Source organism: Bos indicus, chromosome 21 (assembly GCF_029378745.1).
Source record: "Bos indicus isolate NIAB-ARS_2022 breed Sahiwal x Tharparkar chromosome 21, NIAB-ARS_B.indTharparkar_mat_pri_1.0, whole genome shotgun sequence".
NCBI classification, from domain to species: domain Eukaryota; kingdom Metazoa; phylum Chordata; class Mammalia; order Artiodactyla; family Bovidae; genus Bos; species Bos indicus.
In genome coordinates this window covers 55,576,114-55,586,974 of record NC_091780.1, presented here as the reverse complement: position 1 = coordinate 55,586,974, position 10,861 = coordinate 55,576,114, and the positions used below count along the sequence as shown (strand labels likewise).

The 10,861-nt window shown below is 50.7% G+C and overlaps 3 protein-coding genes across 6 annotated transcripts; 1 reads left to right on the top strand and 2 right to left on the bottom strand.

Annotated features, from left to right (window-relative positions):
* Positions 1 to 353: 353 nt before the first annotated feature.
* On the bottom strand, positions 354 to 1,794 carry HYPK (huntingtin interacting protein K). 2 transcript variants are annotated; one of them, XM_019983387.2, is made up of 4 exons: positions 1,417 to 1,794; positions 1,043 to 1,098; positions 639 to 690; positions 354 to 506 (listed from the first exon to the last, which is right to left on the bottom strand). In XM_019983387.2, the coding sequence occupies exons 1-4, from the start codon at positions 1,576 to 1,578 to the stop codon at positions 411 to 413; spliced, it is 366 nt and encodes a 121-aa protein (XP_019838946.1). In that variant the 5' UTR covers positions 1,579 to 1,794; the 3' UTR covers positions 354 to 410. The 2 variants fall into 2 exon arrangements, with proteins under 2 accessions (XP_019838946.1, XP_070631652.1); XM_070775551.1 differs by lacking the exons at positions 354 to 506; positions 1,043 to 1,098 and having other exon boundaries at positions 631 to 690; positions 1,417 to 1,616.
* Positions 1,795 to 2,190: 396 nt separating this feature from the next.
* SERINC4 (serine incorporator 4) lies at positions 2,191 to 7,951 on the top strand. Of its 2 annotated transcripts, XM_070775552.1 has the most exons (12): positions 2,191 to 2,292; positions 2,772 to 2,948; positions 3,118 to 3,296; positions 3,698 to 3,777; positions 4,007 to 4,100; positions 4,355 to 4,566; positions 4,894 to 4,989; positions 5,111 to 5,237; positions 5,625 to 5,697; positions 6,116 to 6,164; positions 6,303 to 6,456; positions 6,650 to 7,951. In XM_070775552.1, the coding sequence occupies exons 1-12, from the start codon at positions 2,191 to 2,193 to the stop codon at positions 6,855 to 6,857; spliced, it is 1,551 nt and encodes a 516-aa protein (XP_070631653.1). In that variant the 3' UTR covers positions 6,858 to 7,951. The 2 variants fall into 2 exon arrangements, with proteins under 2 accessions (XP_070631653.1, XP_019838949.2); XM_019983390.2 differs by lacking the exons at positions 2,191 to 2,292; positions 2,772 to 2,948; positions 3,118 to 3,296; positions 4,355 to 4,566 and having other exon boundaries at positions 3,338 to 4,100.
* SERF2 (small EDRK-rich factor 2) lies at positions 7,827 to 9,654 on the bottom strand. Of its 2 annotated transcripts, none has more exons than XM_019983389.2 (3): positions 9,508 to 9,654; positions 8,780 to 8,888; positions 7,827 to 8,186 (listed from the first exon to the last, which is right to left on the bottom strand). In XM_019983389.2, exons 1-3 carry the CDS (start codon positions 9,512 to 9,514, stop codon positions 7,901 to 7,903), a joined length of 402 nt encoding a protein of 133 aa, XP_019838948.1. In that variant the 5' UTR covers positions 9,515 to 9,654; the 3' UTR covers positions 7,827 to 7,900. The 2 variants fall into 2 exon arrangements, with proteins under 2 accessions (XP_019838948.1, XP_019838947.1); XM_019983388.2 differs by having other exon boundaries at positions 7,827 to 8,163; positions 9,508 to 9,653.
* Positions 9,655 to 10,861: the final 1,207 nt, after the last annotated feature.

Here is a 10,861-nt window from a genome sequence, read left to right as displayed (position 1 = left end):
ATGTTCCCACCTCAGTACCTAAACTGTAACTCACAGTGGCTTATGAACTGGATTGGTGACTTTTATCTGTATACAGTGGCTCCTAGACAGGTGTTGGCCTTTCAGCTATTGGTGAGCTACCCTAGAGACACATGCCATGGGGTAAACTTTACTGAGCCAATTAGTGCACCTTGAATATTGCTGAGAATTAGTCATATGAATGAGCCTGGTCTGCTACCTAACATCTGAACATGAGTTACTCTTCTACACTGATCCTCAACATAGGTTCATTAAGGGTTATACTCCAAGATGTAAACTTCCCACAGTAAAATAAAATATGCATCATACTTGGTCCAAAATGATAAAACTGAAACTTAAAAAAGACGTCTTTATTGAAATAAGTTAATGCAGTGGGCCTGAGAAAACCCACATCAGTTGGTTAGGGCAATAAGAGCTTCCACCACGTTGCCCATGTGTTCCCTCAAGCTCCGTTCTGCTGCTGCTCGGGAGATCTCCATCTCTGTCATCTGCAGGGAAAGGATCAATGATTTTACCGAAGTCTCCTGGGCAATAAGGTGCCAGCAAAACGTGAAGACTCAACTTGTTCAGGAAACAAGACATACTCCCCACCCACACAGTAGTTAGGCATTCCTACTCACTATCAGCTCCAGATCTTCCTTCTTGATGGTGACTTTTGCCAGTTCCTTCTCCCTGAAAATATTCAGGTACTTTAGTCCTCATTTTCTACCTCCACCATAAACTCCCAGCAAGGATCATGCCCAGTTGTGCCTTACAAATAAATGACTTGATAAACACTGTTGACTGAAAATACAAAAGGACTCCCCCTCGCCTAACATCCCATCCCACCCCATCCCCTGGAATATTTATAGCAGGCAGGTGTTGCCAGGTGGCCTTTCCTTCCACCAACAAAACAGTAAAGTTGTAAATCTTAGGTCTTCAGAAATTGGTGATAGAGCTGAAGAACAACAAACAGTACGTAGTACAAAAGCCTAACGATGCCTTTTTTGTCTGGGGTAGAGTGGGGCGGGTAGGTAAGACTTACCGCTCCTGTTTGGCTTTCTGCTCCCTGGACCGTCTATCTCCAATCACGGACATGGCCTATAGGAAAGACAGATCAAGTTACTGATCTGCTACTCACAATTCCTAACAACCTAATACCAGTAACAAGCGAGTGAGGTGTGGATTCACAATTCACAAACGTAGGATTCGGGCCTACGTTTAGTTCAATTCTGCGCACCTGAGACCCATTTTAAACCCCATCTCCATCAAGCGGAGGGGCCCAGTGACAGTTCAGTTTCCCTCTCGCCTCCTCCCACCAGCGGGATGCGGGCCCCTCCTGGACCCAGGCTTGCCGTGTCGGCCTCCGAGCCCCGTCTGCTCTCATCCCGCCCAGACACGCTGCCCGGCCAACCTCACCGTCTCCAGATTGGAACTCTGGATCTCCTTCTCTTCCGCATAGTCGGTGACTCGCTCTAGATCCGCCGCACCACTATCATGCTTCCGTGGCTTCTCCGGAGGCCGCTCCGGACCGCTCGTCTCTGTCTCCAACTCCAGCTCCACGTCCCCCTCCGTCGCCATATCGATCCCAACGCGCAGCCCCACGGACCCGACCCCGCCTTAGAAGGACTTCCGGCAACTACCTCGCAACTTCCGCCGGGACGGCGGGGAGGCGGGGCTGGCCCTGGGCCACACCTTCTTTAGTGCGCTGGTTCTAGAAGCTTCAGCAAGCAAAGCAGTTCGTTTTTCAGACTTCCTTTCGGGTTTGTACAGTGTTTTCTGCCAGGCCGTGTCCCAGACCTAACCCATCACCACTGCAGACCATCCCAGCCTTTCTTAAACTAGGACCAGCCCACACACGGCAAGGAACTCTGTTCAAGATGAATGACGTCTAATCCTAAACCAATTAAGAATGCTAATCTATAGACCAGATAGGCAAACTGCTCCCTAATCTGGGGAGAACAGCCTGAGAAACCCAAGGGCCCTGGGAAGAAAGTAGTTTCACAGGGATATCTGCATTTTCCACCACCCGGGGGGTCGGTGTTCTTTTCCTGGTATCCCTTCCCATTCTGCCTTAAACTGCCTTAAACAACCCGGGACTGCAGGAGTCCAATGGGCTGAGGACGAAAGAAAGATTCTACTTTCTCATCTGCCTTCCATCTGGTGGACCTGGGCTTAATCCCTGGGATAAGGATGGTGGGTGAAAAAGCGGTCACAAGTCCCAACACCTCCCTCCGCCTGGCACCGCAACGCAGGGGAGTCAACAGTGTCATAGTGAGTCCTCCCTTCTATCAGGTGAGAGGGTACGTGGGCAGAGAACTCCCCCGAGCAAGAGCTGTCTGAAAAGGGGAAGGGAATGGTGGCTGAAGCTGTGGAGGAAAACCCACGGGAGCTGGTAAATATGGCTGACCTGCCATTTACTGCTGAGGCCCTTCTGCTGCTTTGGGTCTAAGACTACTGATCATTAAACCTCTCCTCCCATGTTCCTGGTACCAGATGTTTAGGTCCTGGGAAAGATTAAGAGGCCAGATGTGACAGGCTCTTAGGAAGTTCTGCCAGTTATGTTAAGCTCTTACGATGAAAGCTCTACCTGACGTCAGTGTAAAGCAATCTTAAATAGCTTGGAACCAAACAGTCTGAGAATTCCTAAATGAAAGAGAGGGGAGGGGAAAATTTTGGAATTCAGCCTCATGGGTTGACCTCACAAATGTAGTGATGTAAGCCTATCCTCAGCAAGTCTCTACCTTGCTGCCCTGCATCTGCTCTACCCTCAGGTGTCCTGCTGCGGGCCTGTTCCCTGTACCTGCTGCTGCCCTTCTAAGCGGCCCCCTCTCACAGAGCCTCCTTGTAGCCGCCTGTTCTACATCCTCCTCCACGTGGGGACCTCAGCAGTCTGCTGCCTCCTGCTGTCAAGGACAGTGGTGGAGAGAGTTTGGGGCAAGGCACATGGGGTACGTGGGAGGGCTGGGCTGCAGCGGGAAAGGATAACAGGAGAAAAGTCTGAGGTAAACGAGATTTGGACTGAGGGTAGGGGACAGATGAGTGGACGCACCCACGAGTAGGTACTTCTCTGTGCATGACGACTTGTCCAGCCATTTCTCACATGTGCCTTCCCTTCAGATCCAGATGCCCTCAGGGCTGTGTGCCCATCTGTTTGGCCACTCTCACTGCCCAGTGCTGCGCGGCTCTGGGGCTGTATACCGCCTATGTGCAGGAACTGCCACCTTCCACCTGCTGCAGGCTGTGCTGCTGATCGACCTCCACTCCCGCACCAGCCTAAGAGCACAGCTACATAATAGGTCTGTGTGTACTCTTTGGGTGGGGAGAGGACAGGGAGGGAAGTAGACACAAGCTGAGTAAAGGAAATTTCCAGATGAAGTCATAGCACTGTAAAAAGACAGAGAACAGGTTTAAGTCCCTGCTTCCACTATACTTGCTGTGTAACCACAAGCCACACACTTTCCCTCTTTGATCTTCTAGTTTTCTGAAATGGAGGTAACAGTGGAGTTACTATATGCAAACCCTCTGTCAACTCTAGAACACTGTCCAGATGTCATTTAGGTATCAGGGTCAGAATTTGGAATAGGCTGTGATCAGCCTGTCGGTTCCTCCCTTCCTCTACTTAGTCTCTCTTCTCCCCTTTCCTATAGTTCTGCTTTCTCCTGCCTATTCTGAGACATTTTCTTTCCCTCTTAACCAGTTTCTGGCTCCTCAAGCTGCTACTCCTGCTAGGTCTCTGTGCTGTTGCCTTCTGCATCCCTGATGAGCATCTCTTTCCAGGTACGTTCTATTTCATCCTAATTAACAGGTGTAAGCTCAAAGATTTTCTAAGAAAAAAATCTTCCCTGGCAGTCCAAACACTTCCAATGCAAGGGATGCGCATTTGATCCCTGTTTGGGGAACTAAGAACCCACAAGCCTTGTGGCACAGCCAAAAAAAAAAAGGTAGGAAGAAGACCAGGAGTAATGATATGATCAGTTACATTTTCCTACTGGTGCCTCACCTGCAGCCTGGCATTACATTGGCATATGTGGCGGCTTCACATTCATCCTGCTGCAGTTGGTGCTTATTACTGCCTTTGCTCATTCCTGGAACAAGAACTGGTAAGGAGCACATAACCCTGAAAGCTTCCTGGGAAATGTGACATTACTAGACCCAGTCAGGTTGGGCAAAGGACATGACAGGTTGATGATCCCAAAGCTTCCAATTAAGCAGTATGGAAAAACTCAGGAATATGATGGCTGTAGGCCAAGTGGGATAGGCAAGTCTCACCAGTCTTCTGGGAGAGGGGGAATAGCTGATAATGGGTAAAAACAAGAGCTAGAGCCCCAAGCCACTGCCCACCTCCCACCCTTAGGCAAACAGGTGCAGCCCAAGACTGCCGCTGGTTCCTGGCTGTGCTGCTGACCACCCTAGGATTCTACAGCATGGCGGGCGCAGCAGCCGCACTCCTATTCCACCACTACACGCACCCCGCTGGCTGCCTGCTCAACAAGATGCTGCTCAGTCTGCACCTTTGTTTCTGTGGCCTCCTCTCCTTCCTCTCCATCGCTCCCTGCATCCGCCTCAGTGGGTACATGCCTTACAGCATTAAAGATTTGGGAGCCCTTTAGTATAGCAAATTCCACCATCCTTAGTCACTTCAGTCATCTCTCTACAACCCCTTTGCAACTCTATGGACCACAGCCCACCAGGCTCCTCTGTCCATGAGATTTTCGCATGGCAGACTTACCATGGAGCCACCAGGGAAGCCCAGATAGCAAATTTCATTTGCCTCCCTAATCTCAACCATTCTCTGCTTCCTCCAAAGGGTGGGCAGACAGAAGCACAGATGAGGGTAGGGGTGAAGGAAACTAGAACCCAGTAGGCTAAAGCGATGATTTCCGTTCTCCCCAGAGCAACCTCGCTCTGGCCTTCTACAAGCCTCTATCATCAGCTGCTATATCATGTACCTGACATTCTCTGCACTGTCCAGCCGTCCTCCAGAGAGGGGTAAGGAAAGGACCTGGATTCTTAACAAGGTTTACTCATGATAAAACCGTTTTCGCTCCTGCCAAATACCTAGCTGTTTGTTCTCATCATCTTTCTCTTCTGTTGCCTTGCCCTTTCTCAGTAATCCTTCAAGGACAGAATCACACTCTGTGCCTGCCTGGCCTGAGTAAAATGGAATCCCACACACCAGATACTTCTCTGGCAGTGATGAGTGCTGGCATCATGTATGCTTGCGTGCTTTTTGCTTGGTGCGTAAAAGTGTCGAGGGAAAGGTGTGAGAAGGGAGGATGCTCACAAGGACAGGGATGGTTAGGAGATAGTCTGGGGCCATGGTTTATTTAAACTTTAAAGGAAGGTAAGAGGAAATCTCCCCACGAACAAAAACAGTTTCTAAGAATAGCACCCATCAGATGACCTGTATTTGAGGAAGGGGACAAGGGAAATGACTTGAGAAACTTTAAAAGCACAAAAGATTTCAGGGCCCTCACATGAAAAAATTTCAAAATTTGGCGGGGAAAGGGCTTTGGGAGATCACTACCCTCCTGAGTTACTAATATGGACCAGCTGGCAGTAAATGCTGTCAGGTAACCCTCCTGCTATTTGACTGTATCAACTTGAAAACCATCTCTTCTCAGCAACGAGGCTTCTTACCTGGCTGAGGTATTTGGGCCCTTGTGGATTGTCAAGGTTTACAGCTATGAGTTCCAGGTGAGGATGGGTAGCTCAATATCCCCAGTACCCCAACCCCCTTCACACATAGCAACACACACACACATCCTATCAACCTCTACCCAAAATGCTCAGATTCTAGCTGCTGTTACCTTTTATTGAGTACCCACAATATGCTAGGCACTGTGCTAGATACTTTACATACACAATCTCATTTAATTTAATCCTCACAACAACCCTGTGAGGTAGGTGTTTGCTCCATTTTACAAATGGAGAAATTGAGGCACAGAAGGTTAAACATCTTACCAAAGTCCCCATAGCCAGTCATATACTGGAGCTAGAATTTGAACCCAGGTGTGCCTCCACTTGTCACCCAACACCCATCTTTTTAGAGGAGGAGTTTCCTGTACTATTTCCCAGACATTCTTTTTCCAACATGCTGCCTTTCATTTCACAGAAGCCCTCACTCTGCTTCTGCTGCCCTGAAACAGGGGAGCCAGAGGAAGGCGAGTGTCAAGTGAGGATCCGTAAGTGTAGACTTCTGTAGAATGCCAAAGAGTGCAAATGCCTTTGTGAAAGAGGCTGGGGAAGGGAAGAGGTGTTTCAGCAGCTCTGCTACCAGCACTTCTTTTCTCTCTCTCCAGGACCAAGAGGTGTGGCTGCAAGACCAGCTGACCAAGAGACCTCTCCAGCTCCTCCAGTGCAAGTCCAGCAGCTTTCCTATAGCTATTCTGCCTTCCACTTCGTCTTCTTCCTTGCATCACTTTATGTCATGGTTACCCTCACCAACTGGTTCAGGTAGGATGGAGGGGGGCCTGGGATACTCTTCCGAAAACCTAGTTGTTTTAGGGAAAAGAGCACTTCAAGGCCAGTCCGGAGTTCTCCCGAGACACACGAGTCTACCATATTCTTTGGTGGGGCAGCAGGATAGCTCTAAGCTCTGAAAGTCACGGACCTGCCGACTCTCTAACCAGAGACTTTGGTTCCACAGCTATGAGGGAGCAGAGCTGGAAAAGACCTTCATCACAGGTAGCTGGGCTACCTTCTGGGTCAAGGTTGCCTCATGCTGGGCCTGTGTACTCCTCTATCTGGGGCTGCTACTAGCACCATTCTGTTGGTCCCCAACCCCAGACCCCCAGCATCCTATCTTAAGGCGACATTGTCATCGTGTATTGCCAAATGACAAATATCCAATCTAGGTACTTTCAACAAACTGGAGTTCCCTTGAATGTGTACCCCTAGTCTTAACTCAAAGGAGCTGTCCAGCCCAAGAGATTCCTCGAAGACACAATGGGAAGTTACCTCCCTTTAAGTTGAAGTCAGTAGTATGTCTGACTTGAAAAAAGTGGCCACACACACCCTAATACCCTGGGCAGAGTATCTGACTCACTGGAGCTACCGTTACTTCTTCACTTCTTCAACCCAGCTCAAGAGCCTGATTCCAAGTCAGCAGCTCAGCAATCACTGCTAACCAGCAGATAGTGGGCACCAGCTCATTCCTGGCTCTTATGGTAGAGATGTGGGCAGGGAAAGACCAAAGGGGACCAAAGACTTACTTGGCTCTGCCTTTGGCGATAAAAAGGAAAACAGGAGTCCACCTCTGGGTACAGGGATGTAAGAAGCCCAGAACCCTAGAACAAACCAGGACATAGGAAGAAAGGCGCACAGATACTACCCTAAGTTTTACTCCTGATGTTGAGGGCAAAGGAAATGGGAAGACAAAATCTACCCTCATTCCATGAGGAATGACAGAAGAGAATGTGAACACTTGAGAGCAGCTAACCATGGGAACTCCAGCAACAGCAGGGTCTGGGCCAACTTTCAAGCATAGGAACAAACTGAGGAAGAATGAGGAAGAGGGAGCATAAATTTAGGTCTTGCAGCCTTCCTTCTCAGGACCTCAACTCCATCCTTAGGATGATGTTCCAGGTCTGAGTGGGGGACAAAAACCACATAAAAGAAGTCCCTACAGCTCTTAGAGGATTTCTCTACCACATACCCAATACCTGTCTGTTGCAGTACAATAAAGAATTTCTCTGTGATGTTTAAACTTAACCTACATATTCACAACCTTTTAGAGTGTGAAATTCCCTTCCCTTTTGGTGGGAAAGGGCAGCCATTCCTCCATCCCCATCCCCCCAAATCCCCAGTCAAACCAGGCGCTCAAGGAATTACAAAGCTACTTTTAATACTTTGGGGTGAGCCCCACAGGAATAAAAAACACTGGGAAGGGGTAACCCTCTCACCCCCAGGAGTGGCCCAGGGGGAGAGAGGCTACCTGAGGGGTAGGAAGCACAAAAGGGACCCGCTGCAGACTCAGGGCAAAGGGAATGCCATCGGTGCTGGGACCTGTGAGCACTACAGGAGAAAACGCGAGCGTGATGGGACTGGCTCCAGGCACACAGGCGAAGGGCAAGAGGGTTGGACACGAAGCCACAAAGCTACTTGGGTTCCTCCTTCTTCTCGTTTGCCTTTTTCTGCTTCTGCTGCATGATCTCCGAGTCCCTAGGGGTAGAGATGATGGGGCACTGGGAGGTACCAGAGGGCAAAAAGGACAAGATGCAGGGGTATGAAGGGCACAAAGGATAAGATGGAAGTGGATGGGACAAAATTCAGCATATGGCTGCTGTATTCCCACCCTAGGAGAACAAGAGGAAGAGAGCTGAGGCTCAAAAGGCAATCAGTCTCTATCTGGCTGTTGCCCAAGGGGTCAGAAGTCTGGCCACACAGGCCCAAGGCTATTCTGTGCCGAGTACCACACCCCGCCACACCAGTGAGAAGGTTGGGAGAAGGGAGGGCAAATGAACAGCAAGGAGGGCCAAAAGTACGGGGCTGTCATAACCACTACTGCATTTGAAATGTGAAACTCCCTGCCCTTGCCCTTAAGGTCAGACCCGGGGGCACTCAGAAACCAGACCGAGGGCAGCACCCGTCCCAGTCCCTTCCTGTAACTCTGTGAACTAACAATTTAGAGGGTGAGAGGAATAAAACCCTAGAGGAAACAATGCACTCTGCCCCTCACGGCTAGTCCAGATGTAAGCTCAGAGCTAACTTTTCCAGGTACAACCCTCGGTCTAAACCCAGGTCTCACCCCAGCCTCCCCTCCCCTCCCTGGGGCTACCTCTGCTTGCGGGCGGCAGCAGAAAGCCCGTCATCTCGGCGCTTTCCCTTAACCGAGTCGCTCTGCTTTTTCATATTCTTCTGGCGGGCGAGCTCGCGCTGGTTACCGCCTAGAGAAAAAAAAAATTAAAGATGAGACGCGAGGGCCTTTGCGGTCGCACACCGGCGACCCTCTCCCCTCACCAGACACCAGTAGGCTCCCACACTTCATTCCCGGGGCGCCGACACCGGCCCGTTTGGGCCCTGGGCTGCAGATTCGGCGGGGGAGGTGAGGTGGGGGGAGCTGCCACGGGGCAGGTCAAACTGGAGAGTGGACAGAGGACGGTTCTGAGGAGCCTGCTAGAGGCGTGTTTCGAATTTCGGCGCAGCATGAGGACCCAGACAGGTAGTGGCGGTGTCTGCAGACGGTCTGGGTCTCTGTGGGGGATGGGCAGGGATCCGGAGTAGGGGGCTCTGGGTCTATCACAGGCGCGCAACTCTTCCCACACCGCGGAGAATCGAGGAGGGCCTTTGCAGGCCGAGGAGCGGGAGGGTTGGCGGGGAAGGTTCTCAAGAAGTGGCGGTGGGCAAAGGGTCGATTTCCGGGCTCCGAGTGTGAGGGTGGCTAAAGAGCGCTCCCAGAGAAAGGTCTCCCTGGGGAAGCCAAGAGGAGGTTAATGCCGAGGTTCGGCAGTCGTGTTCAGGGTAAAGGGGAAGAAAAGGGCAAGGAGAGAGGATCTCAATGCTCACGGGTCATGGCGACGGCAACGGCTCCGGCCTGCCTCCGTCGCGTCCCCTCGTTCAGTACGACGTTACAGGCCCCGCCCCTCTCTCGCAGCGTAAGAAGTCGTCTTTTCCTCCCCGCCCCTTCGCGCCCGGGCGCCGATTCCTATTGGCCAGGAAGAAACACATGTGGCCGCGGGCCACGCTGGAACTCCGGCGGACGAGAAGGGGAGGTTCGCAGGCCGAGCGCGCTGCGTGGGGCGGGGCTTTCCGAGCAAGTCGATAGGTCGGGTGGAGAGAAAGTAGGCCAGGTCATGTGACCAGGGTCGGGGGATGGAGGGGTGCGGCTGGCGATGTGGCACTCCCGCGGGCTCGGGCACGTGACCTGGCAGAGTGACCTCATACGGGGACGGTTTGGGAGACAAACTCACCCAGAGGGAACGCCTGGGGAACAGAGTGGGGAGGCTTCGCGGGCGCTGAGATGGTCTGACTGGTGCTGTTAACCAAGACTGGAACAAAACGCCGGTATTACTTGGGATCCTTCCCAACTAACCACCTATTTGAACACTTGAGTGCACAATATCATGTACCAGAACAACTTAACAAACTCCCTTCCAACATTATTGTTCGCCCATCCCAAACACCAATACAGAAATTCGCCGCCACATCCAGTATGTACAAAAATCATGGCCCTGCTCATTTGCCCACAGAAGCTCTAAATATGCAGCTTGGAAGTATTTGAGGACCCCAAAGTCACAGACTGTGGCCTTGTATCAGGGACCCAGAGACTGGGAAATGCACATACTATGTTCATTTCTCCTTCGGCATTTCCCCCACTATACTGTATCTACCAGCAACACCTGTTTTAATTGGCAGTTGAATAGGGCGGGAAGCTTAGATTTCCCCCTCGCATTCCCAGATTCACTAATATGTCTGCAAAACTCCCCACCAGTAGAGAGGAATTCACTGGATAAAGGAGAAGTGTGTTAGTTGCTCAGTCGTTTCTCGCTCTGAACCCCATGTTTTTCCATACCCAGGTATCACCTGAACTACTACTATTTATTACTTGAAACTTTTGTATTTGGAGGGCAGAAGTTGTGCTGCCCTGCAGGGCTTGTGGGGATTTCAGTTCCCTGACCAGGGATTGAACCTGGGCTGAAAGCACCAAATCCTACCACAAGACCACCAGGGAACTCCCTGTATCAGTTTCAAATGCAGGATATAATGCAAAATTCATATTTCTTTAGTAAATTAAAAAAAAAAAAAAACGGCATCTGGTGATTCATCACTTCTGATGTTAAAAGACACAGTGAATTTTGCTTTCCTCTCTCTCCCTTAGATTACTGGCTCATGGAGAGTCAGCTGCTATGTCAGGAGGAGA